The 12,590-nt window shown below is 37.3% G+C and overlaps 2 protein-coding genes across 4 annotated transcripts; one reads left to right on the forward strand and one right to left on the reverse strand.

Annotated features, from left to right (window-relative positions):
* Positions 1-3,847: 3,847 nt before the first annotated feature.
* On the forward strand, positions 3,848-9,277 carry LOC110813860 (transcription factor-like protein). 2 transcript variants are annotated; one of them, XM_088220238.1, is made up of 4 exons: positions 3,848-4,289; positions 5,503-6,062; positions 7,362-8,273; positions 8,565-9,277. In XM_088220238.1, the coding sequence occupies exons 1-4, from the start codon at positions 4,098-4,100 to the stop codon at positions 8,863-8,865; spliced, it is 1,965 nt and encodes a 654-aa protein (XP_088076364.1). In that variant the 5' UTR covers positions 3,848-4,097; the 3' UTR covers positions 8,866-9,277. The 2 variants fall into 2 exon arrangements, with proteins under 2 accessions (XP_088076364.1, XP_088076365.1); XM_088220239.1 differs by having other exon boundaries at positions 3,853-4,289; positions 5,509-6,062.
* A 343-nt stretch (positions 9,278-9,620) lies between these two features.
* LOC148253757 (UNC93-like protein 1) lies at positions 9,621-11,867 on the reverse strand. Of its 2 annotated transcripts, XM_088220243.1 has the most exons (3): positions 10,990-11,210; positions 10,093-10,891; positions 9,621-10,031 (listed from the first exon to the last, which is right to left on the reverse strand). In XM_088220243.1, exons 1-3 carry the CDS (start codon positions 11,066-11,068, stop codon positions 9,761-9,763), a joined length of 1,149 nt encoding a protein of 382 aa, XP_088076369.1. In that variant the 5' UTR covers positions 11,069-11,210; the 3' UTR covers positions 9,621-9,760. The 2 variants fall into 2 exon arrangements, with proteins under 2 accessions (XP_088076369.1, XP_088076368.1); XM_088220242.1 differs by having other exon boundaries at positions 10,093-11,867.
* Between the last annotated feature and the right edge of the window lie 723 nt (positions 11,868-12,590).

A 12,590-nucleotide genomic window follows, 5' to 3' on the forward strand; every position in this document is an offset into this window, starting at 1 on the left:
TATGCGGACACCCGGAGGAGAGATTTAGCATTTGAAAAATGCGACTGGGTGTTCCTTAAGGTCACTCATTTCAAGAGAATTAGTAGGTTCCGCAGGAGGGGAAAACTAAACTCCCGATTTATTGGACCTTTTGAAGTCTTAGACAGGATTGGTACTGCTACCTACAGACTGGTACTGCCTCCAAAGCTCTCCAAGGTCCACAATGTGTTCCATGTATCCATGTTACGTAAGTATAACCCGAACCCCTCTCATGTTTTGGCTCATGAACCGCTTCCACTCCAAGAGGACTTGTCCTATGAGGAAGTACCAGTCGGTATCACGAACCGAAAGAGCAGAATACTCTATAACGGGGAAATATCATTTGTAAAGGTCGTGTGGCAGAACCACACGCCAAGGGAGGCTACCTAGGAGCTAGAATCAAACTTTAGAGCCCAGTATCCCCATTTGTTCGACCAATAGTAAGAGGCAAATTTGGGGGGACCAAATTTCTTTAAAGGGGGAGAGTTGTAACACCCAAATTTTTTTTATTTTATTATTATTGGAATTATTTTGATTTTATTTTATTTTAATAAATAATTTATTAGGTAATAATTATGTGGTTTTAATTTAATTTAATTTAATTTAATAGAAATAAAAATAATAATAATGATAAAAAGGGATAAAATTATTTTTTTGGATTTAATTGAAAATGATTTTGAGAAAAATGGGTGAAAATTTAGATTTTAGGGGTGTTTTTGAAAAGAAAATCGAAAACCGGGGGTTAAAACATAATTTAGAAAAATTGTGCCACGTTAGCAGCCACGTCAGCAGCCAAGTCAGCAGCTCCGGCCAACCAGGACATGCCACGTGGCAGAGACGCTGACGCAGGAAGGCCACGTAGAACGGGCCACGTGGACGATCCGTGTGCGCGCGATCGGACGACTGAGATCCGTTCCCGCTCGCACAGACGGCCCAGATCAAACGCACGCATGGACGGCCCAGATTGCACGCGTGCAGACGGCCTAGATTGAATCACGCACGAACGGCCCAGATCGCATCGCGATGGACGGTCCAGATTCATTTCTATTTAATCGCGATCGGACGGTCTAGATTAAATCGTGATGGACGGCTTAGATTAAAAGGAGAGGGTTATAAATAATCTCATCTACACCCAACCCCAAACCCTAGCCGCCAGAGCCCTCGCCGGAGAAGACAGCCCAGCCACTAGAGGAACCGACCGCCGCCACCCGCCGCCGCACCGGGGCACTTTTCGACCGCCAAACGAGGTAAAATTTTTTACATTGGCTTGGATTTCGATGCTGAACCCCCCTGTGGCCAAATCGGAGCCAAATCACCGATCAATTAGCCGAAAAAAGCCGCCGAAGCCCAGCGGCGCTGCCACAGATTTTCTCAATTTTTGTGTCCGATGAGGCCCTTCCCGTTTTCTATTCGATATAATTTTTATACCACTGTGACCACTGTCCTTTCCTCTATAGGTTGACCGGAGTAAAACACCAAATCACGACTCGCACCGGATGAGCCGCCGCACCCGAGAGCTCTGCCACCGGTAAGTCTCAGTTTTTTGAGTTTTTTCGGCCCACCGAGGGCCTTATGTGTGTTTTATCATAGGAACCAATGCAAGTTTGGCCGAATTTAGTCGAAAACGGCCAACCTGAGGTGGATTGCTGTCGCTTGCGGCGGCACCGTCGCCGGAGCACGGCGGAGCCGTCATGCCGGAATTCCAAAGTTGGCCGAATAGGCCCTGGGTCTGATTTGGGGTTTTTGGAGACATGTGCAGGTACCGGAAATGTGTTTTAATTTATGAAGAAAAATTCAGGGAATCTAAAGACTGCCCGTAGACGCAGTGAGAACCCGATTTCAGACTCCAAAACAAGTAAGGATCCATCATCCTATTTTCTATCACGGTATTAAAGCTTAATAAATGATAAAACGATATTTTATGAATTAATAGATATGTATAATTAATTAAGATTGCTAATGGGGCCCGAATCTGATGTATTTGTCGGTCTGCTCTTGTTTGATGTATTCTACAGTCTAAGTGCAATATAGTATTTGATTGTTTATTCTGTGGTTTCGTATGCATGAATCACTATTTAATCTATTATGGTTTGAATTATTGTGAAACCAATGTTGTGTTGCCTTGTTTGGTGTACGTTACTGGTTTACGTATTCATGTTGATTGGGTAATTGAGACTAAGAAAAATAAAAAGGGTATGTGAATTTATAAATGGATAAGTTCGACAGCCTCACTAGATATCCTGGGAGATGGTGGACGGAGCGGGTCCATAGGGAACCCTATGGGAACGGAGTCTCTCATATCGGACGGAGTATGAAAACTTTAAATGTTTTGGCGCTCATACCGGACGGGGTATGGGGACGGCCCGCTTCACCCTCATACCGGACGTTTATTGAGGTTTATGGTTTTGGCGCTCATACCGGACAGGGTATGGGGATAGTCCTGGAATTAAGATGAATAGTTCACGTGTAGCAGGGACTCCTATGGATCCCCATGGATATTAGTAGGCTGATAAAAGAGGAAATTTGTTACTTGATGATTGAAATACAAGAGTATGAGATGTGTTATGTTATAGAGTGTGCATGATCTTATGATATTTATAATGTTATTGTTTTCATAAGCTGTTTTCATGAATCTCACCGAGGTAAGTAGACAGTAAAGGGTTTTATTATTGATAAATGAATTTGTTATAAATTATGCTCCATTGGTCGTTTTTGTTTTCTACCAACATTTACTTCTGTGACAGTGAGATAGTGTGATATCTTTATTGGGTTAGTGTAGCTCATTCCTTACTTAACCATTTTAGATCAGGAGAACTTGGTTCCCGAGCCCGTTCCGTAGGAAGACGGCGAATAGAAGCCTAAAGATTTATTAGTTTTCCTTATAGTATTCATTCATAGTATTTTCTTTAATTAGTTTATTTTTTCATATCTTTAATACGTTTTGATTATTGTGTAAGGGATATTAATCATAATCTATTTTATTTCACTTCCGCACTTAGAATAAATATATACATTTGTTTTTAATTTATGTGGTCGTTATACTGATACCATGTTAGGAACGGAGGAGAAGACAAAGAATGATGGAGCAAAATTACTCTAATTTTTTTGATTGTATTCATGGACAACAAAAGAATATATACAGCTTGTACAATGGCAAAGAGAAGAAAACAAAAACAGTTACAACAACTAATTAATCAAAAAGATTATAATTAACAAACTAATTTCATCTAATCAATAATTAATCTTAATACTAAATTAGATTCTATCTATAAATCCTAATTTGTTTTTAACCCTCAACGTGCGTTTCATGAATGTAACCTATGTATAATAGATATTCATCTCGAGCAAGTGAGGGACTAATAATGCACTTAAGCTTTCATTTATTTTGATATAAAACATACTGTTAAGGTTTAAGAGATTTAAAATCATCTCGCTTAAGTTTGTAGGATTTGGATTTTTGGTGATTTAATTCAAGTTTTTATTTTCTGTTCTAACTAACACATTGATACCATGTAACAAATTAACATTTTTATTGTACAATTTTACTATTGAGAAGAAAAGTCAGAAAATACCTCAACTCATTCAAAGAGACACAAAACCCAACTACCACAAGAGGGAAAACCTTATTAGAGGAGGTCTTGTAATCAATCGCACGAATGAGGATTTTGGAAAATGTGAGATACCTCGGACACAACATATGCGCATACAACATGCTTGTCTTTGGGCGAGTTTAATGAAACGCCACGTTCTGGTTTCTTTTTTTTTTTTGTGGGTTTGGGTGCAGAACCAGTTCCTTCGAGCCCAATATCCATTAATAGAATGAAGTGTCAAAATCAATTCATTTTTAATAAATAAGTACAAAAATAAGCCGACTGTTCCCCCTTCTCGTGACGCATCTGGAAAGGATTATATTTCAGTTTCAATACTCGCCCTTTCTGTATTACTACATATCTCCACTAATCAAGACCTCTATATTCAAATACGTATAAATCAGTTGAATCAGCTAGGGTTTACTATAATTTGCTGTCTCTCCATTTCATAATCAAAATTTGTGAACCGAAAAATCAAGAAAAAGGTAAATGTCTGCCAGATTGTTGAAGAAAGTTTTGAAAGAACAGGAGCAGTTAGAACAAGAAGAAAAACGTCGTCAAGAAGAGGAGCAGCTCGATGATGATGAATCCGACTCTTTCGATTCCGGTGGTCGTTCTTCTAAGAATCCCTTTGACCTTCTCAACGACGACGACGACGATGATGACCCCGAGCCTAACCAGGTCGGTCTCCTAATTCTAGCCATGATTTGATTCTTTGCATTTCTTTTTTGTTCATGTGACGATAATTTTTACTGTTGACACGGATATCGAAAGTTAATTCCCTGAAAATCTCTCTTTTTTCTTGAACATCCACTCGCTTCATTTCCAATTAAAGCTATTTGTCCAAGTAAAATTTTTATTACGACTATTGGAACACCCCTTGCTATGACTTCGAGATTGTTATCCTCATCCACTGTTGTTGTGGGTCTGCTTTTAATCTTTGGTTGTAGGTTATGGTGGTCGAAATTTTGCAGAAATGAATTCCGAGTTAAATGAAGTATTTTTGTAATTTCTTCGTTCGGTGGGAATTTAAAATTTGTAGTTGCAGAACTTACATATAAGAGTAAAGTAGATATAATTATGTGTAAATTATGATCATCTTGTAAATATCAAGTAACTAAAATTTAGAAGTTTAATAAGAATAGAATTCGTCTGAATCAACAGCACCGGTATTGTAATAGTAGTGCGCATGAGACTCGTGCTGTTATTAGATTTTGAATCTTTTACATTCCATCAGTAATGGGTTTTTCTTTCCTTTTCTGCTTCGTGAAAGAGGAATGAGATAACTGAAATGTAAAGGAACTTAATTCACAGCTGCTATAGAATCTAGAGTTTGTAAGACTCTAGATTTTACTCAAATAGATAAGATTGTAAGATTTAAAAAATTACCCGTCATAATCTCTCTTATGTGCTTCTAGTCTAAGATATATTATGGAGTGTCATTTAGACGTGTAAGGAATTCAGCATTTTGTTGTACCTTTTTTGTTGAAAAAAAGAAAACTTTTTGAGGATTATACATCAGAAATACCTTGGCAACTTGATCATTGAATTGGAATCTTGTCCTCATTGACATCTTCTGTTTATGTTAGTGTAAGGTAAAATATGATTTTGTACTTTGATTTAGGGAAATAGCCAATGTGTTCTGCCCATGAAGCAGAGCAATTAATGAGTATAAGATTCTCAATTCATTTCTTAATGCTAAACTTGAAACCGTTTTAGCATAGAAAGCCCATAAGGAATGAGGAATTATGCACCATTTTGAATTTTTCTAAAATGTATTCATCAAAATCTAACATTTAATAACAATTATTATTTTCACTGAGCTCCAAGCACAATATTGCCAGTGGAGGCAGAGATAGCAGTTATTCAATCTTTTACTAATAGTTTAGTTTAGCTGCAGGGAAATGGAACGTCGTTCACTGATACAACTTCCACTGGAAGCAAGGATAAACAAGTACAGTCTCTTTCAAAAAGTACCATCAATGTAGTTTCAAACTCCAATCAGAAGTCAAAGAAAAAGAAGATGAAGAAAAACAAGGAAGGTGCCTCTTCTAATGCACATAAGATTGAAGCACCATTGGATGCGGCTTTAGAAAATTTCTCTTTGGATGTTAACTTGTCTATCCTTGACCCTGGTTTGGAAAAGATAAGATTAGAAAATGCAAAAGTACATGATAACTTTCTCAAACAAAGTGCATCTCCCATATTACAAGTGGATCCTAAATATCTGAATGTTGAAAATGAACTAAGAAGAATATTTGGTTCAAAAGTGGTGAAATCATTTGAGAAAAGCAATCAAAGTGGGAGTTCTAGACAGGCACGTGGGGGAAGACGTGGTTGCCATCATATTAGAAAAACCATTTTAGTCTATCCATCTGATCACTGGCCTCGGTGGGATGGATCTTTCTCAATGGAATTTCTAGAAAGCAAGGATGGTGGTTATCATCACTTCAGGTAATGATAACTCATTAATTGACCAACATTTCTGAGTAGGTTACTTCATACTCTTTTGTTTACCGTCTTTTTTTTCTTATCTTTCTTGGATATTAGGTCAATGTTTTCAGTTTGAAGTTTAGCAGTATCTTTTTTTCCATTTATTGATGGATTTACTGTTTGCCATTTATGAGCACTAAGATAAGATTAAAATCTGTATAGTGAGCCACTGTTTCTTCTTAGTCAGAGACCGTGTATTCTTATTTGCTAAGTAATATAGGTAAGTTGTCCATGGCATATGTTGTTGCCAGTGACTGTGGAGAACGATATGTAGATCAGGCATACATTGCATTTGTGTTTGGATAGTGATTTATGAAGGTGTTGGTTTTGTTTGTCACTTATATTTATGGCATGATAGGTGGTGGTTTTGGTGATAAATGCTTTTGCTAACTGGAAGCAATATGAACATCAGAAGTAATTTGAACTGATATTATGGTAGTGATTTTTTTAAAGTATTGGTTGTGTTGGTCAGTGATTGTGTGGCGAATTTCAATCTCACAATTAAGTAGCAGTTGGTTCAATGACTAAATGATCTTACCGTAAGTAGCCTTCTATTTGGCCTTTTCCATAAACAACAAAGAGGACATTCTTGTGTTTTGTAAATGAGATTTTGTCTACTGTGCCTCAAGTTCAATCTTTTGCATGAAAGTGCTAGAAGCCAGCTTGTATCTTGTGATCTTGTTTTCCTACTGGTGCTTTTCTAATGAAACTAGCCACACAATCACAATGATTGGTGTGAATAATGAGCTGCTCTGTCTGGTAGTAATCACCATTATAAGTGCTTTTCTGATGAAATAAGGCCAACCAAGAATCGGTAGTGATTTTATGTATATTAACTTAACCATTCACCCATTATATATGATGCTCAAGATTTGCAGCAAGCACATGCAGCTCTCCTTGCATGATATTATTGATAAATGAGAATTGAGAATTGCCAAGTGTTAGAGCTGCCATTGGTCAAGTGACTGATGGTTTGACCGCTGATGAACCATTACAATATTGTCTTGACATTAAATTTTTGGTAATTTTTTATTAATTTCACAACTTAAGCAATCCCCATCTTCTGAATAAAAGCATGATTAAGAACCTCATTTGTAATATCATGTAGATCTCTTTTCTTGCTTCTCCCTTTTCTCATGTGCTCATTTCCTACTCAATTTACCACTAGAACATAATGTCTCTGATAAAATTTTCCTGTTTGTCATTTTTATTTTTATGTCTTTACACGTGCCCTTTCCTTTTCTTATTTGTTTGATGTAGATACGTGCACTCATCTTCATATAGTCGAGCCCAAAGAGCATTTCAAGCTGCACAAGCAATTCATGACTTGAATGGTGTAGCGAGTGTTCTCTTGTATAATCCTTATCATTTGGATTCACTTATAACAATGGCAGACTATTTTAGATTTGCGGGTGAACATCAAATGTCAGCAGATGCTATAGCTAAGTGTTTATATGCATTGGAATGCGCATGGCATCCTATGTTCACTCCATTTCTGGGTAACTGTCAATTAAAATTTCACCATGAAACAAACAAGCCATTGTTCACAACACTTTTCAGTCACATGAAAAATATGGACAGGCGTGGTTGTCATAGATCTGCTCTAGAGGTTTGCAAGCTATTGCTTTCACTTGATGTAGATGATTCCATGGGGGCCTTGTTCTGCATTGACTACTTTGCTTTAAGAGCAGGCGAATATACATGGTTGGAGCGGTTCTCTGAGGAGTATAAAAATGATAACTCCTTGTGGTTGTTTCCAAATTTCTCGTATTCACTTGCTGTTTGCCGGTTTTATCTTGAACAAGAGCAATCCTCACAAGATTCTGATATGGATGCTACAAAAGCTACTTCAGCGGATTTGATGAAACAGGCTCTGATGCTTCACCCTTCAGTTCTTAAGAAACTGGTTGCCAAAGTACCTTTAAAAGATCAGGCATGGACAAAGATACTAAAACACTCCTTTTTTCATTTAGATCAGACGAGGATCCCATCCTTGGATCACCTGATTAATATATATGTAGAAAGGAGTTACATGATATGGAGACTTCCTGATTTGCAAAAATTACTTAAGAACAGTGCACAACTGGCTATTGAGATGTTGGATCTCGACGGAAGTGATGCTAAGAACTGGGCTTGTGTAAGAAAAGAGGCTTTTCCCTCAGAGAAAAATGAGTAAGTACTTAAAATTCTTTATACTCTTAGCCAATTTTGTTGTAATGTCGCTCCCTTTTTGATATAGAGTGGAGGTTGGATTCAGATTTTATGAATCCAGTAAGTACCATCAAATAATTAAGTTAGGTAGATCCCTTACTGTTTTTGTCCTCAGATAAATTCTGTAGATCATTTTAGCAGAATTGTTTGCTGTGATTAGTTTGATAGTTATGCAGATGCAAACTGCAGTTCAATTGACAATTCTTTTTTTGAGATAAAAAGAATTGACAAATTATTTTTGCTTTGTGCTAGGTATCCTCATTTGATGGTTCAGGATTTTTCTGATTCAATGCCAACTCTTCCACCCGATAACCTTCAAAATTTTATAGCTGATATGAGGATGAGGGAGGGTGCCCAGAATGGTGATCAAATTGTTAATCCAGTAGATCGGGGCCATCCACCACCACCACATGATATAGCAAATCGCAATCCTTTGGCTGTTCTATTTGAGTCAATTCTACCGTGGGTTAATTATAGTGATGGAAGAGATGGTGCTGGGATTGACGAGGATGACCCATTACATAGGCATGGTGGGGGCAATGAAGACCATTGAGGGTTCCTGCACTAAGAAACCAAAAAAATTCTGTTGTGAGCTAGAAGTGTTCTTTCACTGTGATGTTACTGATACATATATTTTTCAGTGCAGAATGCGAAATATCCAGTGAAGCTGAACATGTGATACATTCAGCTGAGATATCTTCTTTGTACAGAGTAATCTCTAGGAAACTTGCAGCCAAGATTTACTTGTGATATTTTTCAATTTTGTGGTGGCTACTATTAAATTTTATGCAAATGTACTTGTTCCTTGCCCATAATGCTCTTCTACTCTGGTGCTAAAACCATACGATGATCGCGGGAATGATGGAACTCAATTCATTTAGTTGTTTATAGGATGTCACCTTTCAGTTCTTGAAAGTATAGACTCAATTTTAGTTCATTTTTAATGGAGTTTCGACATTCAAAAATATTCCTAGTTAAATCCTTACTGTTACATAACTACTAAAAGAAAATTTTATGTAGCAAGACTTATTGTTTTTGCTTACACTCACTGGTGGTAATAGAGTCGTACGTTCCACATTTTGCACATCTTTCAATTGTTTAGATGGTTTGTAAGTTTTATATGCTTTTATATATGTAATATATAGTTATGTAAAGTTTCTAACATTTCGAAAATTAAGCTAAATTTATAATTTAGGTCATTGAAAGTATCCAGCTACTGTTAAGAGTTAGATGCCAAGGGGATTTTTTTAGGTTGACAAGTGGGATTGAACGCGCATATTTAAACTCCACAAAGGAACTAAACATATGTGAGATGAAGCCAGCCAACATCAATTACAAATGAAAAAGTTGAATAAACAAATTGGCACATAAAATATGATGCCTTATTCAACTTTTGAAAAATTAGGGTTTGTTGGCATCAAAAAAAGAAAACAAAAGACAAATATCAATCAAGTGCTAATCTTGTCGAGTTTGGTATAATCTTCAGTGATAACAGGCAGTGTTGATGATGGCAAATCAGAAGCATTGGCATCATCTGCAGGCTTCTTCTTCTCATCATTTTTCACGGCTAACATTACCAAAACTATAAGCAATGGATAGCTCAACATAGTAAGCACCCAGTTCACTATTAACTGGTTCAGCAATGGCACCTTGCGTGTATCTATCTGCCATGCAACTGCACCTCCTGCACTTTGCACTCCTTTGTAAAACCCTGTATACCTGCGTTACAACATCATCTTAGATTCTGATATAAATAAAATCATGTAAATATGGTTTTTACCTGCTGAGGATTTCTGAATCATCAGCCAATGCGCCAATTACCCAATACACCATGCTTTGGAACATGGCATCCAGTAATCCATAGCTGAAATACAGGACAAATGGTCCAGCAAAAGAGCTTCCAGATGCTTTGAAGTCCAGCCTTTGTGGAGGATCTTTAGCTGAGTAATTCAACTGGTTGGCAAGGCCACCACCCCAAATTGCAGTACCTAACAAACCCACAATTCCTATCCCAAGAAAACCCCTTTTCCTTCTGCTCTTAAAACTGAAATCCAAGACATACCCAATTGCAACTGATCCCACCATTTGAGCACCCCAGTAGAACACATTGTTCAACCCTCTGGTTCTCAAGGTGAACATCAACCCATTTACATTATTAAACTGGTAGGTGTAAAAGAAGTTGCTGGCCCAAGCTGCAGGCACTATAAGAAGCAATCTCCAGTTAAGAAAGAGCTTCAAGATCTCCACACTCTCAGTGGAAACATTTGAATATTTGATGTTGGTGCAATGAGAACCATCATCTCTAACGACACGGCTTGGGGGTAGAATTGCCAAGGAGAGAAGGGCACCAGCAGACATGAAGCACATGAAAGCTATATAGGTTTGATCATTGACACTTTCAGCCTTAAGCCGGTGATAATTCGAGATGAAAGGAATCAGCCCACCAATAACACCACCCATGTTGAAAATACTCCAGAAAAGAGAGATATAAGTGCCTTTGCGATCATGGGGAGGATACGAAGTCATGATAGCACCTTGTGCAGCCCAAAGAAGACCAGCACCTACACCAAGCAAAGCGCCTGCAATAATGGCAAAGGTCTGATCTTTATAATGGTTGTAGTAAAGGAAAGAACCAGCGTAAAGGACATAAGTTAAGCAACCCGCAGCAAGGGTTAACCTAGGTCCAAAGATGTTATAGATGCCACCACCAAGGACTCCAAAAACAGAAAAAGTGGTGTAGAGAGCAGTGTTGGCATTGTTGGCTGCAGTTGGGTCGACTTGACCACCACCTCCCATGCCGCTCAGCGCATTGAACATGCCTGGGCAGCAAAAGCATACAAACCCAATTAATATCACCTGGACCAGCGGTGAGTTGTACCTGAAACGAGAAGACTGTACTGTTACTTTGGATGCTTCTTCATTCCCTACAAACCCCATGATCGATGCTCAGAGATTCTGTCAGAAGGAGTATCTGTTTTTGTGTAAATGGGTATCAAATGATGTTTAATTGGATCATGAATATGGCGTTTTATTGGGAAAAATCGGCCTAGATATCAGCGGGGTAAGATTTGGATTGACATTGTTATTGTTTCTTGAACAAGTTGCTTTCCGTTGCTAACTATGCTGGCCTTAGGATGAGGGTTTTTCCTGTTTGTCTTTTTATTTGGAGCACCCATCAGAGCCATAGCTTGAAATTCTGTGCAGAGGACAAATAGGAGGGAGCTGGAAATCGCTTTCTTTTTTTGTTGTTTATTTGGTGGATGATGTCATCGGTGCCTTCACGCCGAGTTCTTTCTTGTTTGTGTCTATGAGCAGAAACAGTTTTTTATGCCAAACAAAAATTTGTGTCAATAAATATAAATATAGAAGCAAAAGAGAGCCTTGACGGTTACTGTAAATGGAGTTTGAGATAAAACCTTTTATAATTTAGTAGGGAAAATGACAATCAATTATTCTTGCTTTGACCAGGCTAAATATATATATATATATGTATATTATTTTATATATAACATCACTTGAGCAGAGAGAGGTGTGTTTCATTTGACTATAGGAAAACTTAAAGAAGTCTTTTATATCTGGTTGTTTTAGAATAATCAAATACCATATTCTATCATTTATTCAAGACAACCAATCAAATACCCTTAATAATTTAATTCTCATTAAAAGATAAGTATCAAGATATTAATCTATTTAGAAAAGAATATATATATATCTATCTTCTGCCGTCTCACTCCAAAGCAGTATCTAACGTGGTTAACCATGATTCTTTGTGGCTCCTACAAGATGAGTGGTAGATTCTCTCGTAGCAGCTCCCACAAGGTAATCAAATATCTAGACCGTGGTTTTTTCAATTAACAATTTCTTGTCTCTCTTATTTTTGAATGTAAATACTAATCTACCTTGACACCCGAATACCATGACATAATATTTTATTATATTTGAGTCTGACCAATTTCAATAAAATATTTAAAAATTATTTTAAATTTTTGTACTGCACGGGTTATTACATTAATATAAATACTATTACTAAAAGATTTAAAAAAAATTTATCTGAGTCAGGTCGGAAGAATTTTGGTAGGCCAAACGCTTCTCACCTTGCCTTCCAACTGCATAGATCTTAAGAACACATTCTTCTAAATTGGTGTAATGACACATTCAATAGAATATTCACTACTTATAACAGTCGAATTCACGAACAATGAAGGAAAAAAATTTGCCAATTAAATGAATCTTTACGGATTACATACGTTTTCCATATCATAAAGAAATATAACAGTT

This window comes from Carica papaya, chromosome 5 (genome assembly GCF_054855325.1).
Source record: "Carica papaya isolate Zhongbai chromosome 5, ASM5485532v1, whole genome shotgun sequence".
Taxonomy (NCBI): Eukaryota; Viridiplantae; Streptophyta; class Magnoliopsida; order Brassicales; family Caricaceae; genus Carica; species Carica papaya.